This window comes from Lagopus leucura, unplaced genomic scaffold, assembly GCF_019238085.1.
Source record: "Lagopus leucura isolate 7727_CA_CO unplaced genomic scaffold, USGS_WTPT01 Super-Scaffold_73, whole genome shotgun sequence".
Classification (NCBI taxonomy): Eukaryota; Metazoa; Chordata; class Aves; order Galliformes; family Phasianidae; genus Lagopus; species Lagopus leucura.
The window spans coordinates 54,961,643-54,974,045 of NW_024962252.1; the positions used below are offsets into that span (position 1 = coordinate 54,961,643).

Below are 12,403 nucleotides of genomic sequence, written 5' to 3' on the forward strand. Positions count from 1 at the left end.
GCCACGTGTTCTTCACAGAGGAAACAGAAGGGAAGGAACAGTTCCATTTTCTAGTTCGCTCTTATGATGGTGGATGCTTCATACAGAAATTATTGCATCATTGACCAATACAAAACAGCATCAAACTGTTGATTTTTGGCAAATTCAACTCACTTAACATTGATCTTTCCCTGGTAATATGCTAACATCTGCCATGCACTTTGTCTTTCTTAGCTGCATTAGGTTGCTTGTTCAGCTATCATTTTTCAAATTCTCAGTATGCCAATATGTTTCAAGCTATCAGTGTGTTTTCATGCAATTAATAAAGCAGCAGTTGAGGACCAAGGACTGCAGATTTCTATAGACTGTGGACCAGATGATATATTACAGAAACATAAAAAAGCTCTGAATTCAAAAAAACCTGGAAAGACTTCTGATATATGTAGAGACTTTCTTTTGATCTCTTCCTTTTTTTTTCCATCCTCCATGTTAAATCAATTTTGAACTCACCTTTTCCAACTAGAACGGTCAGTTAAAGAAAATAGATTATGACTTGCTACACAAAGCCTTACTTTGCTAATTCACACTACTTGCACTGCTGAGTAATACCCAAGTGATCGATGCAATAGTTAGATATATTATCTCAGACTTTACTGATTTTTATGCAAAATAAAATAACACGTGTACCAACTTTTTGTTTCTCAAGCTTCAAACCATCTTGTATCATATATAAAGAGAGCAGCTCCTCTTCCAAGTGTTTCAACTGATCTTGGAAAGTCTCAGATTGTTTTTCAACTTTTCTGCTTCTCTCCAGAGCTTCTTGGTATGATCTGGTTTGATCTTCCAAAGTTTCAGTCAGTTTAGCTATTTGGGCTTCAAGTTGAGATACCACCTATGGAGCAAGTAAGTCAACAAAAGATACAGTATTACGTAGGTTTAAAAAGGTGCACAAGATACATCCTCAAATTATTAAAAAAGGATAAAATAATTCTAAAAAAAAAAAAAAACAAAAAAAAAACCAAACAAAAAAAAAAAAAAAAGCTGTAAAATCTGCTGTATCCACCAAGAGCAAATGGCAAAATTGGTGATGTAACACACCCAAAAGTAAACAGCAAAACAGTATTTAAGATGAGTCAAACCAAATTAAAGGAGCTTAGATGCAACCCATCCAGATTTGTTAGCAAACCAGCAAATACATTGTAGCACCAAAATCTCACAAGTTATGAAGCAATTAAATGGGAAAAACATGCACAAACAATTTAGCAAACACATGCAGCATGTAGGTGAGAACATAGATATGGATAGCTAAATCTCAGAAGAGTGCCTCTCAGCTGTTAACCTGTCTTTAACTAGAAAAGTTTGCTTAGAAAAAAAAAGATTTCTGTAATCTAGCCAAAACACAAGGCTAGAAGCATATAACTGTACAACAAGAAACTAGATTAGTCCTTCTGAAAACACTTCAAGCACTATGTTAACTCTGCATAACTTACTTAAAACATATTGGCTTTTAAGTTTAAACTACTTATAAATAATATAATACTTGAAAGCATCTGGTTACACTTCTGCCAATTAATGGAAGGCTCAATTTCATCCAAAAAGTTGCTTGCTTCCTTCTTTCCATCTCTCCTTTTCCTACTGTCATATAAGCCTCTGCTTAGATGAATTATTACATTGTGTTTGTAACTCAGGTACTCCTCTTCATTTGTCTCTTCATTTTAAACTCCTCTGCCTCACACTGATAAAACGAATAACACGCACACAACACTCCCATTAATTTTAATGGCACAGAAAGGTTTCCAACTTAGATCATAATTCAATACACACAATAGTTTACATCCTAACTACCTAAGAAACAACTGAGAAATTACTGCTGCTTGTACAGCAGTAGAAAATACTAAACTTCAGTAAACTCTAAACTGCAATAAAACTGCAAGTACACTTATACATATTTCACACTTTTCTGCACTGTATGTCACCCAGCAGAAGAAACTGTTTTCAGTAGCTTGAGTGTCTGCCTGTGGGCACAGGATCCCTTCCCAGGTTGCAGAGGGGCTGTGCGCACAGCCTGGCCACATGGGTTATGAAGGTCCCAAGAGACCACAGAAACAGAAGGAGACCAAAATCAACACTGTTAGTTTATCTGCAAGAGCATCCAAGAGTAACCTTCATCCCTGACACAGGAACAGTCAACAGTTCGGGTATTTCCTAAAACAGAGGTGCATCCTGTGCCTGTATTCAGTTAATTAGGATACATTTTTTGTTCCTGTGGTCCTGATCTCCCCATAATGGCACAAGAGCTACATCAGGAGAGGGTCAGGCTGGGTGTTAGGGAAAGGTTCTTCACCAGAGGGCAACGGCCATGGAACAGGCTGCCCAGGGCAGTGGGCATGACCCCAAGCTGACAGAGTTCAAGCATTTGGACAGCACTCTCAGGCATAAGGTTTGAATTTTGGGTGGTGCAGCACAGAGCCAGGAGCTGGTCCCTTCCAACTCTGGATATTTTATAATTCTATGATCTTAACCTCCTGTGCCCATCATTTGTGCACCACGCACATTTCCTGCTCCTTCTCCTGGTATAACTACCAGATTATTTTAGAAAGGTTCCTTTTGTTTCTTGAGTTACAAGAAATTCAAAATTTTCAGAGACATCTTGGGGATAGCTGGGTTCATCCCCACTGGAACTATTCTGGTTTGGTAAGATGTTATCTTAAACTTCCTGTTTTATATGCACGGTTTTTTTTTTGTTTGTTTGTTGTTTTTTTTGTGTTTTTTTTTTTTTTCCTCTCATAGCTGATAACTCTATTCTGCATTGCACTCACCATCCCAAGCTGAGCTCATCTTGTACTGCATGGAAGCCTCTAGACACAATCACAGTCTTTTCCTGCATTATTTAAAAGCCCTTTTTAAACATAATTACATTATCATAACTTTATATGCTGCACAGAATACAGCAGCCATGGATATATAGTGTGGCATAATTATGTTTTAAATTTTAACTTTTTTGTCCTAATACTTTCTCACATTCCATTTGGTTAGGGTTTTTTGGTCAGCTGAAAGCCACTGCGCACATTACTCTGTGTGCATGAATATAATTCATTTCCCACACATTCTTTTGTTTAGAACAAAGAAAGAAGCACATGCAGGGCCCATCTTCCTCAAAATATTATGAAGATGGTACTGTAAATTGCAATGTTCACAAACATTCCTGTGTATAGCAAAAATCTTGATTCTCAGTACAGGAATATTGTGTCAACAAAAGAAAAGCAGGTAAATCCTAATATTAAATATGCATTTATGAGAATGACATGACAAATCATTAGAAGACTTGTTAATGAGAGAACAGGAGATTGTAATGAGCACAGTAATAAGAGTTTCAGCACAGTAATCAGTTTCAGCACTTATGAGTCATCTGTTATATCAAGAAGCAAAAACTGATATAAACGAAATAATCTACTATCTGGTCAGCCATTCCTGTCTGAGGTCAGATAGGTGGGTAGTCAAGAGAAATAATTTCAACCATATGAATTGAATTTGCTGCAATAAATCTGCAATGAACCTGAGCTCAGAGATCTCATAGCAGTGCTGAGTTCTGTGTGAACTGATGACATTTGCTTGCCATGGATGTCAGCTCCCTATGAACCTTTTTGGTATGTCATAAATAATTAATTACAAAAAAAACCTGAGAGATGCCCAAACATTCAATGTACATTTTATTATAACTGCTGTAATAGTGATTCAAAGTAGTATCTTAGCCCTGCAACAGAATATCTATCACTGGACCTTGTTACAGTATATGCTGGGATTCTTTTTTTTAAAAAAAATTAATGTTAACAGCTACTATACAGCTTATTAAGATCTCAGAAGCTGTTCAGATGCCTAAATCACCACAATTTGAGACAATCTGCAAGAGCATTTCAGATTTAACAGAAAATCTTACTGCAGATACAGTGAATAAAATTTCTCACTGGCATCCTAAAATTCCAACTCTTCACAGGTCCATTTGACCAGTGCACATACAGGGGTAAGTCAAACACAGCAGATGCAAAGTTGAACATTCTGCTGACAGCAGCCCTGACAGCATGATCCCGTACACCAGATGCCCAGAGGAGAAGCAGTAATGATTTAAAAAACAAAAGCTTTTTTTTTTTTTTTTTGGTAAAAACAAAAGAAGCTTTCTAGGGTAGGCATCAAAAGACTCAAACTCGAAAATGTATTTTTCTCCCTCCTATATTTTTGCATTCTCTTTTCCACTGTCCTTTCCTGATCCTAATTATCTAGTTTGCAAGTTGCTTATAGAAACATCCTGACAGAGAATAAAAAATTTCAATTCCAACACTTCTTCCCTTATGCAAGACTTGATTCATCAGCACATTTTTACTTTCCAGCATCAAGATACTTAGCTGCTAGGCTCATATCTACCTGTCCTGCTCTTACTTCTGGGTTGTACTCACAATAGGGCTAATCTTGAAATTACCTATCTTGAGCAGCAGCAGTACTGCAGATCAATTTAAACTGCCAATAAATTTAATGACTCCCATTCAGAACAGAACAATTCAATTGAACTTTCAGAGATCATTACTCCAACTCTCTGACCACTTCATGGCTGAGAAAAAAATTAAAGCATATTATTGAGGACATTGTCCCAGTGCCTCTTGAACACTGACAGATGTGGAGCATCAACGATCTCTCTGGAAATCCTATTCCAGTGCTTGATCATAGAATCATAGAATCATAGAATCACTAAGGTTGGAAAAGACCTAAAAGATCACCCAGTCCAACCGTTCACCTATTCCCAATAGCTCCTACTAAACCATGTCCCTCAACACAACATCCAGCCTTTCCTTGAACACCCCCAGGGTCGGTGATTCCACCACCTCCCTGGGCAGTCCATTCCAGTGCCTGACCACCCTTTCTGAAAAGTAATACTTCCTCATGTCCAGCCTGAATCTCCTCTGCCGTAGCTTGAAACCATTCCCCCTGGTCCTATCACTAATGACACGAGAGAAGAGGCCGACCCCCAGCTCACTACAACCTCCCTTCAGGAAGTTATAGAGAGCAATAAGGTCTCCCCTGAGCCTCCTCTTCTCCAGGCTGAACATTCCCAGCTCCTTCAGCCTCTCCTCATATGGCCTGTGTTCCAGACCCCTCACCAGCTTTGTTGCCCTCCTTTGAACACGTTCCAGGGCCTCAATATCTTTCTTGCAGTGGGGGGCCCAAAACTGGACACAGTACTCGAGGTGCGGCCTCACTAGTGCTGAATATAGGGGAACAATCACCTCTCATATAGGGGAACAATCACCTCTCATCATCATCTTCATGGTGAAGAAGTTTTCTATAATATCCAGTCTGAACTTTTCCTGGTGCAGCTTTGTTCTCTTCCCACGGGTCCTGTCAGTGATTGCCAGGGAGAAGAGACTAGCACTTTCCTCAAGAACTTGCAGAGAGTAGTGAGGTCACTCATTGGTCTGCTTTTCTCCAGACTGAGCAACTCAAGTATCCTTCCTTTGCCTCTGCCCACAGGACATGCCTTCTAGCCCCGTTACCAACTTTGTTACTCTTCTTCAGATGCTTTCAAGGACTTTAACACGTCTTTTATTTGTGTAACTCAGAACTGCACCCAGTATTCCAGGTGAGGCCACACTAATGCTATATATAGTGGAAGAACAACCTCTTTTGGTTGTCTGGCTATCCCAAAATGTAGTTTGCCCTCTTGGCTGCCAGAACACTTTGCTCGCTCATGCTGAACCGACTGTCGTCAGCATCCCCAGATCTCTTTCCGATGAGAGTTCTCCAGCCACTCACCTCCCAGGTTGTATCTTTGCCTACCATTACACCATTCCAAGGGCAGAACCTGGCATTTTCCTTTGTTAAATTTCATGCTGACACTAATTTCTCAATGCTCCAATGCATCTAGATCCCACTCTGTAAGGTCTCGTGTCCTTCTAAAGAGTCACCAGCACACCTAAATTGATGTATTATCAGCAAACTGGCTAAGGATGGACTCCATTCCTGACTTTATATCACTATTAAAATATTGAATGGAAGCAGCCCCAGTGTTTAACCCTGGCAACACTACTAGTAGCCAGCTACAAGTAGCCCAAATCACTATGACCCTTTGAGCTCTACTGTTGAGACGGTTCATTAACCAGTGTAGCATGAACCTTATCATAGAATGAGATCAAATTACTAAGGCAGGATTTCCCTCTATAAATCCATGCAGAGTATGTCCAATATTGGCTCTGTTCTTCAACTGCCTTTCAAGAATACCCAGGACAATCTTACCATGAATTTTCCAGGTACTGAGTACTGCAGCCTCTTGCATCTTCTCTCATGTAATTTTTGTAAATGGGTATAATGTTGGCTAGCTTCTACTTCAAGTTGGACAGTTTATTGAAAGATCCTTGCCTTTTTCTGCTAACAAACTTATTGCTACTTTAATTTCTGACATCTTTCTACTTAATAAAAAATAAACGCTTTTGGCTCTGTATCTCAAATCAACAGTCAACAAAATCAAAAGTTTCTGTAATTTCAAAACCTAAGCAGAAGAAATCAATACTCAGATAAATCTGTGTGATTTTACTGAAAAATGAAAAGACTGCCAAAGAAAATAAGTGTACACTCTGGAGCAGTGCAGTAGTGCTGACTTACTCTCTCTTCACTCTTCTCTTTGCAGTTTATTTCTTGGACTCTCTTCAAAATGTCCTTCTCAGAGGGTATAACTGTTAGCGAGCTGCTACTGAGAAGGGTAGCGATTTGCTGTCTGAAAGCCTCTAAAGAGCTTTGAGCAGTCTTGGCTTCTTCTTTGCTGCTCTTCAAACTTCCATCCAGCTCACTGAAAGATTTCTTCAGACTATGAAGTTCTTGCTTCGAGGCTTCCCAGGCTTTCTGATTAGCCTTGAACTTATCTTGGAGGTTTCTGATGTCCATTTCCAAACTCTGTCTTGCCATTTTAGCACTATCAAGATCCTAAAATACAAAAAAGATTAAAATGAAATTTTAAAATGTTATAGAGTCCCTCCTCCACACACACACAAAGCAGGGGGTATATCAGAAGTGGATACTGCAGTTAGGGAAAAATCAGATCTATGCTGCTTACAAGGGCCCAACACAAAAGTTTCACAAGAAAAATCCCAGTGACATTATCGGGACCCAAAGCCTGCTGTAATCAGCCCACAGATCAACATCTTGCAGTAACCTGCAAGAACTAGTAGATTTAAAAAAAAAAAAAAAAAAACCTGCACCTGAAAAAGTAATGTTGGATTACAAAACTATTGATTATATTTTCATTCATATTAACCATTGGCTTTTTAAGTCCAATAAAATATAATACAAAGCCAAAGTACTAAACCTGTGAAGGAAAAGATGAATACACATAATATCTTTGAATATAGTGTTTTTAGCAAAATTATAAGTTGTTTCTGAGAATACCCTACCAGCAATGTGACAAAAAATAGTCCTGAGATTTATACATTAAAACATGGGAGACAAAAAAAAAAACAAGGAAGCATTTAAGACAGCATAAAAGAAAATGCAAATGCTCAAATATCAATTGAATATCAAATAAGAAGTGCTGTATTAAAAGAGACAATAAGATGAAGAAACAATAGGTTGCAATTCCCCTAAAAAAAAAAAAAAAAAATTATTCTACGTGATATAAGAAAGCAAATTTGCCCTTAACATGAAGAAAAATTCATCTGATGAGGTAAAGGTTAGTGTCCCTTCACAGAGCCTACACTCGCCCTTATCTGCTGCTCACAGAATCACAGGGGTTGGAAGGGACCTCAAGAGATCAAGTCCAACCCTCAACCCCACTACAGCAGGTTCCCTACAATAGGTCACACAGGTAGGTGGTTCAGATGGGTCCTGAGTATCTCCAGAGAAGGAGACTCCACAGCCTCTCCAGGCAAACTGTTCCAGTGCTCTATCAATCTTGCCATAAAGAAGGTTCTCAACGTGTTACTATGGAACTTCCTATGTTTAAGTTTTAGGTCATTACTCTTTGTCCTATTACTATGCACCACTGAGAAGAGCCTGGTCTCAACCATTTGCCTCCCATTACCTTTCAGATATTTATAAACATTCATCAGATGTCCCCTCAGTCTTCTTTTCCCCAGGCTGAGCAGACCCCAGTTACTCAGCCTTTTCTCATATGGGAGATGCTTCAGGCCCTTTACCTTGTGGCGTTCCACTGGACTCCTTCTAGGAGATCCCTGTCTTTTGAACAGTGGAGCTCAGAACTGTATGCAGTATTCTAAAGGTAGCCTCACCAGGACATAGAAGAGGGGGAGGATCACCTCCCTTGACCTGCTGGCCACAATAATACCATCTAAACATAAACACAAATGCTTCCATTTTAGCTCATTATTTGTTACCAGACCTTTCTAAAATAATCTTAGAACAGTCTTGGAAAGCAAAGGTTGCCATGATTCCTTGTCATTTTCTTTATTCTAAGGAAGACCTATCAATAGAAAATTCCAACCCGTGCTGAGAATTACACTATGGAAACTACAGCAAAGAATAAAAAGTCATTTAAATTATCATCAATTAAATTTTTCTGCAGTTTGTAATATTTCTTTCAGAAAGACAGTGTAAATGTAGTTTGCCTGTACCAGAGAGCTTACCTAATTACGATCTCGTTTTCAAATTGTGAACATCTGTAAACACACACAGTTGAGTGTATCAAGTGGCTGACTGACAGACACAAGATGTGGCACATGTGAAACACTCATTGGCTGGCATAGAAAGAAGCAGCAGAGATTCTTACTTTATCTGTGACCCAAAAGGTCTTAAGCAGCACAGTGCTGCGCCTGCAGCTGGCCACTCACAGCTAGACGGAGCCCATTAATGCTCACCTGTTTGTGCTCCACCTGAGATTAGAGAAGATAGAAGATCCAGACCACTGTACAAGCCATCAGCAAGGCTTCCTGAGAACTAATGTAGTTAGTAACAGTTCAGGTGTATTCACGTCGATTGCACTCAAGTTACAACAGGTGGGGAAAATTATTTCTACTTTACAAACATAGAAAGAGAGAGACTATTTTACAAGAAAATGATAAAAGAGTTGCATTTAACACTGCAAAACAGCCAAGGAGATGTGACTGTGTTGGAGAAACAGATGTATGAAAGAAGAAAAATGGGAAGGGTTAAAAGTCTTTCAGCTAATAATATATTCTAATACATGTTCTCACTCTATTGATCCCTCTCTAGAGATATAATTAATTCACACAAAGCGAAACCTAGTTGAGAAACTTGAGAAAAGCTACTTCCATTCAGACCAAAGGTTTATTTATTGCAACAGCCAGCCTCCAACAGCAAGCAGTAACAGCCTTCTCAAAAAGACAGGAAGAACCAAGGAAGCAGAAATTGCTTCCTTGGAATTCTCTCTCACCTCAAAATAACTGCAACTCAGACTTACAGATATAGAAATGCTCTTTTCTATTTCATAACACTCAGTGATTCCTTCTTCCATATGTGTATGCAGATGTTCTTTTAACCATGTGTGTTCAGGATGTAGCCACACCATAAATTTCAGCAATGATATCATAGCATTTTCTCTTACCTCCTAGTGATTTATAATATTCTATTTTTCCTACTGCTGCTGAGCTAATTTTGTTCTAGAGTTATGATACATCAAGATCTCATTCTAATGTATAACAACAAATTCAGAGCCCATTATGTGTAATTGCTTTTTACTACAATTTTTTTGTACATATAAATCTATTCAGCACTTCCTTTTCCATGTATTTATCTACATATGTGTAATGCCACAACACGATCAAAAGCGCAGCAATGATAACAAAGCAGCAAGGTCCTATGCTGCAGCAAGTGAAGTTTGAACTTGTTCAAATGCAACAGCCACAGGCACAGAAACAAAAGAATCTTCTTACTTTCAGAATGCCTCATTTAGGGAGGGATCTCCAGCAAGATACCCTTGCTTCTACAACCAACTCTTAAATGATCTCTGGGAAGGGGTGATCCAGGCTCCATCCATTGTGACCAGTCAGGTGCGCTGCATGCACCTGAGTCCCCTTGGATTGGCTCTACCTTCCTACCAGGTGGTCAATCACTTCTTCAAGCCAAGGCTTAGCAATTCCACTACAGTATGTTAACCAACTCCTTTACAAAATTCTTGTTATATCTACAATGCATGATTGCTTTAAAATAATATCATTTCTCTAATAGAAAAAACATCACCACAACTGAATGAGACTCAAAGACGACACAATAGGTTCACATCCCAAAAGCACTGAGCTTTTTGTTATGGGTATAAATAAACATGAACTTAATTGCTCAGTTACCTAACCACGTATTGCAAAAAAGAAAGTCCCTGCCTTCATTTAATCCATTAGATTAAAACAGGATATTAAAGATTGTTTTTCTCCTACTGTGTATGTGTGACATCACAGAAGTATGTCACCCTATTTAAAAGTCATTATTGTGGCTTTGCAAATGACATGATGATGATTTTTAGCTCCAGCATCAGCTCTCATCTTAACCTCAAAAGAAAAAAAAGTAAAAGAAGGAAGAAAAATTATCCTTTTGTACTGACTATTGTGAATTTTTTGCCTTAACAATGGTTTTGCTGAATTTTATACTACTGAGTAAATTTATTTTGATTTACTTTAATTTTTAACATATGTAGGCTAGAAGGTATCCAGCCACATTTTATTCTCCATTTATACGTTAAACAAATCACAGGTGCTTGCAAGTTTGACAACATTTAGCTTCAGAAGCACTGCAGAGATCTTGCCATTGAACATCCATAGAGAAGAGCTGTGAAACATCAATTAGCAATCTTTCTGGAACCAACTACACTCATTTCTGTCTTCCACTGTTTCTACTCATGGAGAAACACTTAAAACAGTTTCTCACTGGAAAGGAAACTGAATCATCACTCAGTGCTGAAAATGTCAGACTTCTTTCTTTGCCTTCTCCTTGCCAGACTTTACAATAAACAGTCCCTCATCACACAGCTGCATTACCCAACTCCATCAATTATCTCAGCTGTGTCTAAAGCAATAAGAAAGCTGCACCAGTGGTGTTAGAGGAATAGATTTACCTCCTCATTCAAATGTCAGTTCTCACAAAGTTTCCCCTAGATGAGGTTATTTGCTAGGTTATCGATCAAAATTATAACTTATGTTATTAAAATGTGTCATCTCAATTGTGTACCCTGAATGACATTTTTAAAATGTCAAACAATTACTATTTCCATAATTACAAAGAATTATCTCTACTGAAAACTATTTTCATAGATAGTATCAGCTTTGCAGCTAAAAGAATCTAGGGAAAATTATAAATCCATATAAATTTCTGACAAAAATTTTACCTATTCTGTGAAGTCAAGATCCCACTATTTGTAGAATAAAACAATGAAATTCAGACACTCTTAGTAGCATTGTTATAGTGTAAAGAAATTGTGGGGTTTATTTTTTCCACAGATTTAAAAATAACTTGTACTTCAACCAGATGGAAATGTCAAACTGAAAACTTGTAGTGGGAAAAACAAACAACTTAGCAGAGAAAGAAAAGCAAGTTTATCACTTCTGATGAATACGGTAAGAGTAGAGTAGTTAAGCCAGAAAGGACCTACCAAGATCAAGTCCAACTGCCTGACCAGTTCAGGGATAACCAACAGTCAAAGCAAGTCACTGAGGGCATTACCCAAATGCCTCTTGAACACTGAACAGGCACGGGGTGTCAAGAGAAATAGTGCATAAGGATGCATTAGGAGAAATTCTACACAGTAAGAAGGTGAGTATCCACTTGAAAGCTTATAAAACAGCTGAGGGTGTCTTGGAAGTTCAGACATACTTGATTACAACAGTCATACACAGTGTCTAGAGACTTGCCTGGATTTTGCAATGCAGCTGTCCCGCATAAAGAACGTCAGGAACTACTGACGAAGCAACTAACACTGGCAGCATCATTTTCTAAAGGGATTTAATGAGATTTTATTTGAAACAATCATTGTTCCATGTAGAAGCAACATTAGCTGTTAACATGGAAATGCAACCCTTGAATCAGGTAGCTGAGAGAGTAAGAAGCTGGATGCTTTCCTACTCACCAGCCACTGGCCACTCTCACAGCTTAGACATTGACTTTTGGGCCTAATGCAACAGATTCCTAAATAACTGCTCTCCTTCACCAGCATCTGTTCATCTACAACCCCTGTCACAACCACAAGTCAGTAACTTGTTATACTTGCAGAGGAAAGCTTGGGCCTTTTGACTTTAATCTCTCCCAAGAGTGTAGCATTTAGGTTAAATAAGTGGAAAGGGTCTTCAGAAGAGAGGAAAATATTTGAACTTACATAATAACTATTAATATTGGCACCTCATGAAGGATCATGGTATACTAAATCAATTATAAATACAAAAAAAAGCAAGTTACTTTGACAAGAACAGTAGGTATAAAAGTAAAT

The 12,403-nt window shown here is 38.3% G+C and overlaps 1 protein-coding gene across 6 annotated transcripts in view; it reads right to left on the minus strand.

Moving 5' to 3' along the window:
* The window catches only part of CCDC170 (coiled-coil domain containing 170), a 44,983-nt gene that overhangs the window by 8,836 nt on the left and 23,744 nt on the right, over nt 1-12,403 (minus strand). For all 6 annotated transcript variants that reach the window (XM_042883782.1, XM_042883807.1, XM_042883789.1 and 3 more), the window contains 2 exons: nt 6,628-6,945; nt 671-871 (listed from right to left, as the gene is read on the minus strand). In XM_042883782.1, the coding sequence (XP_042739716.1) occupies nt 671-871; nt 6,628-6,945 (519 nt within the window). The remainder of the gene's footprint in view (nt 1-670; nt 872-6,627; nt 6,946-12,403) is intronic.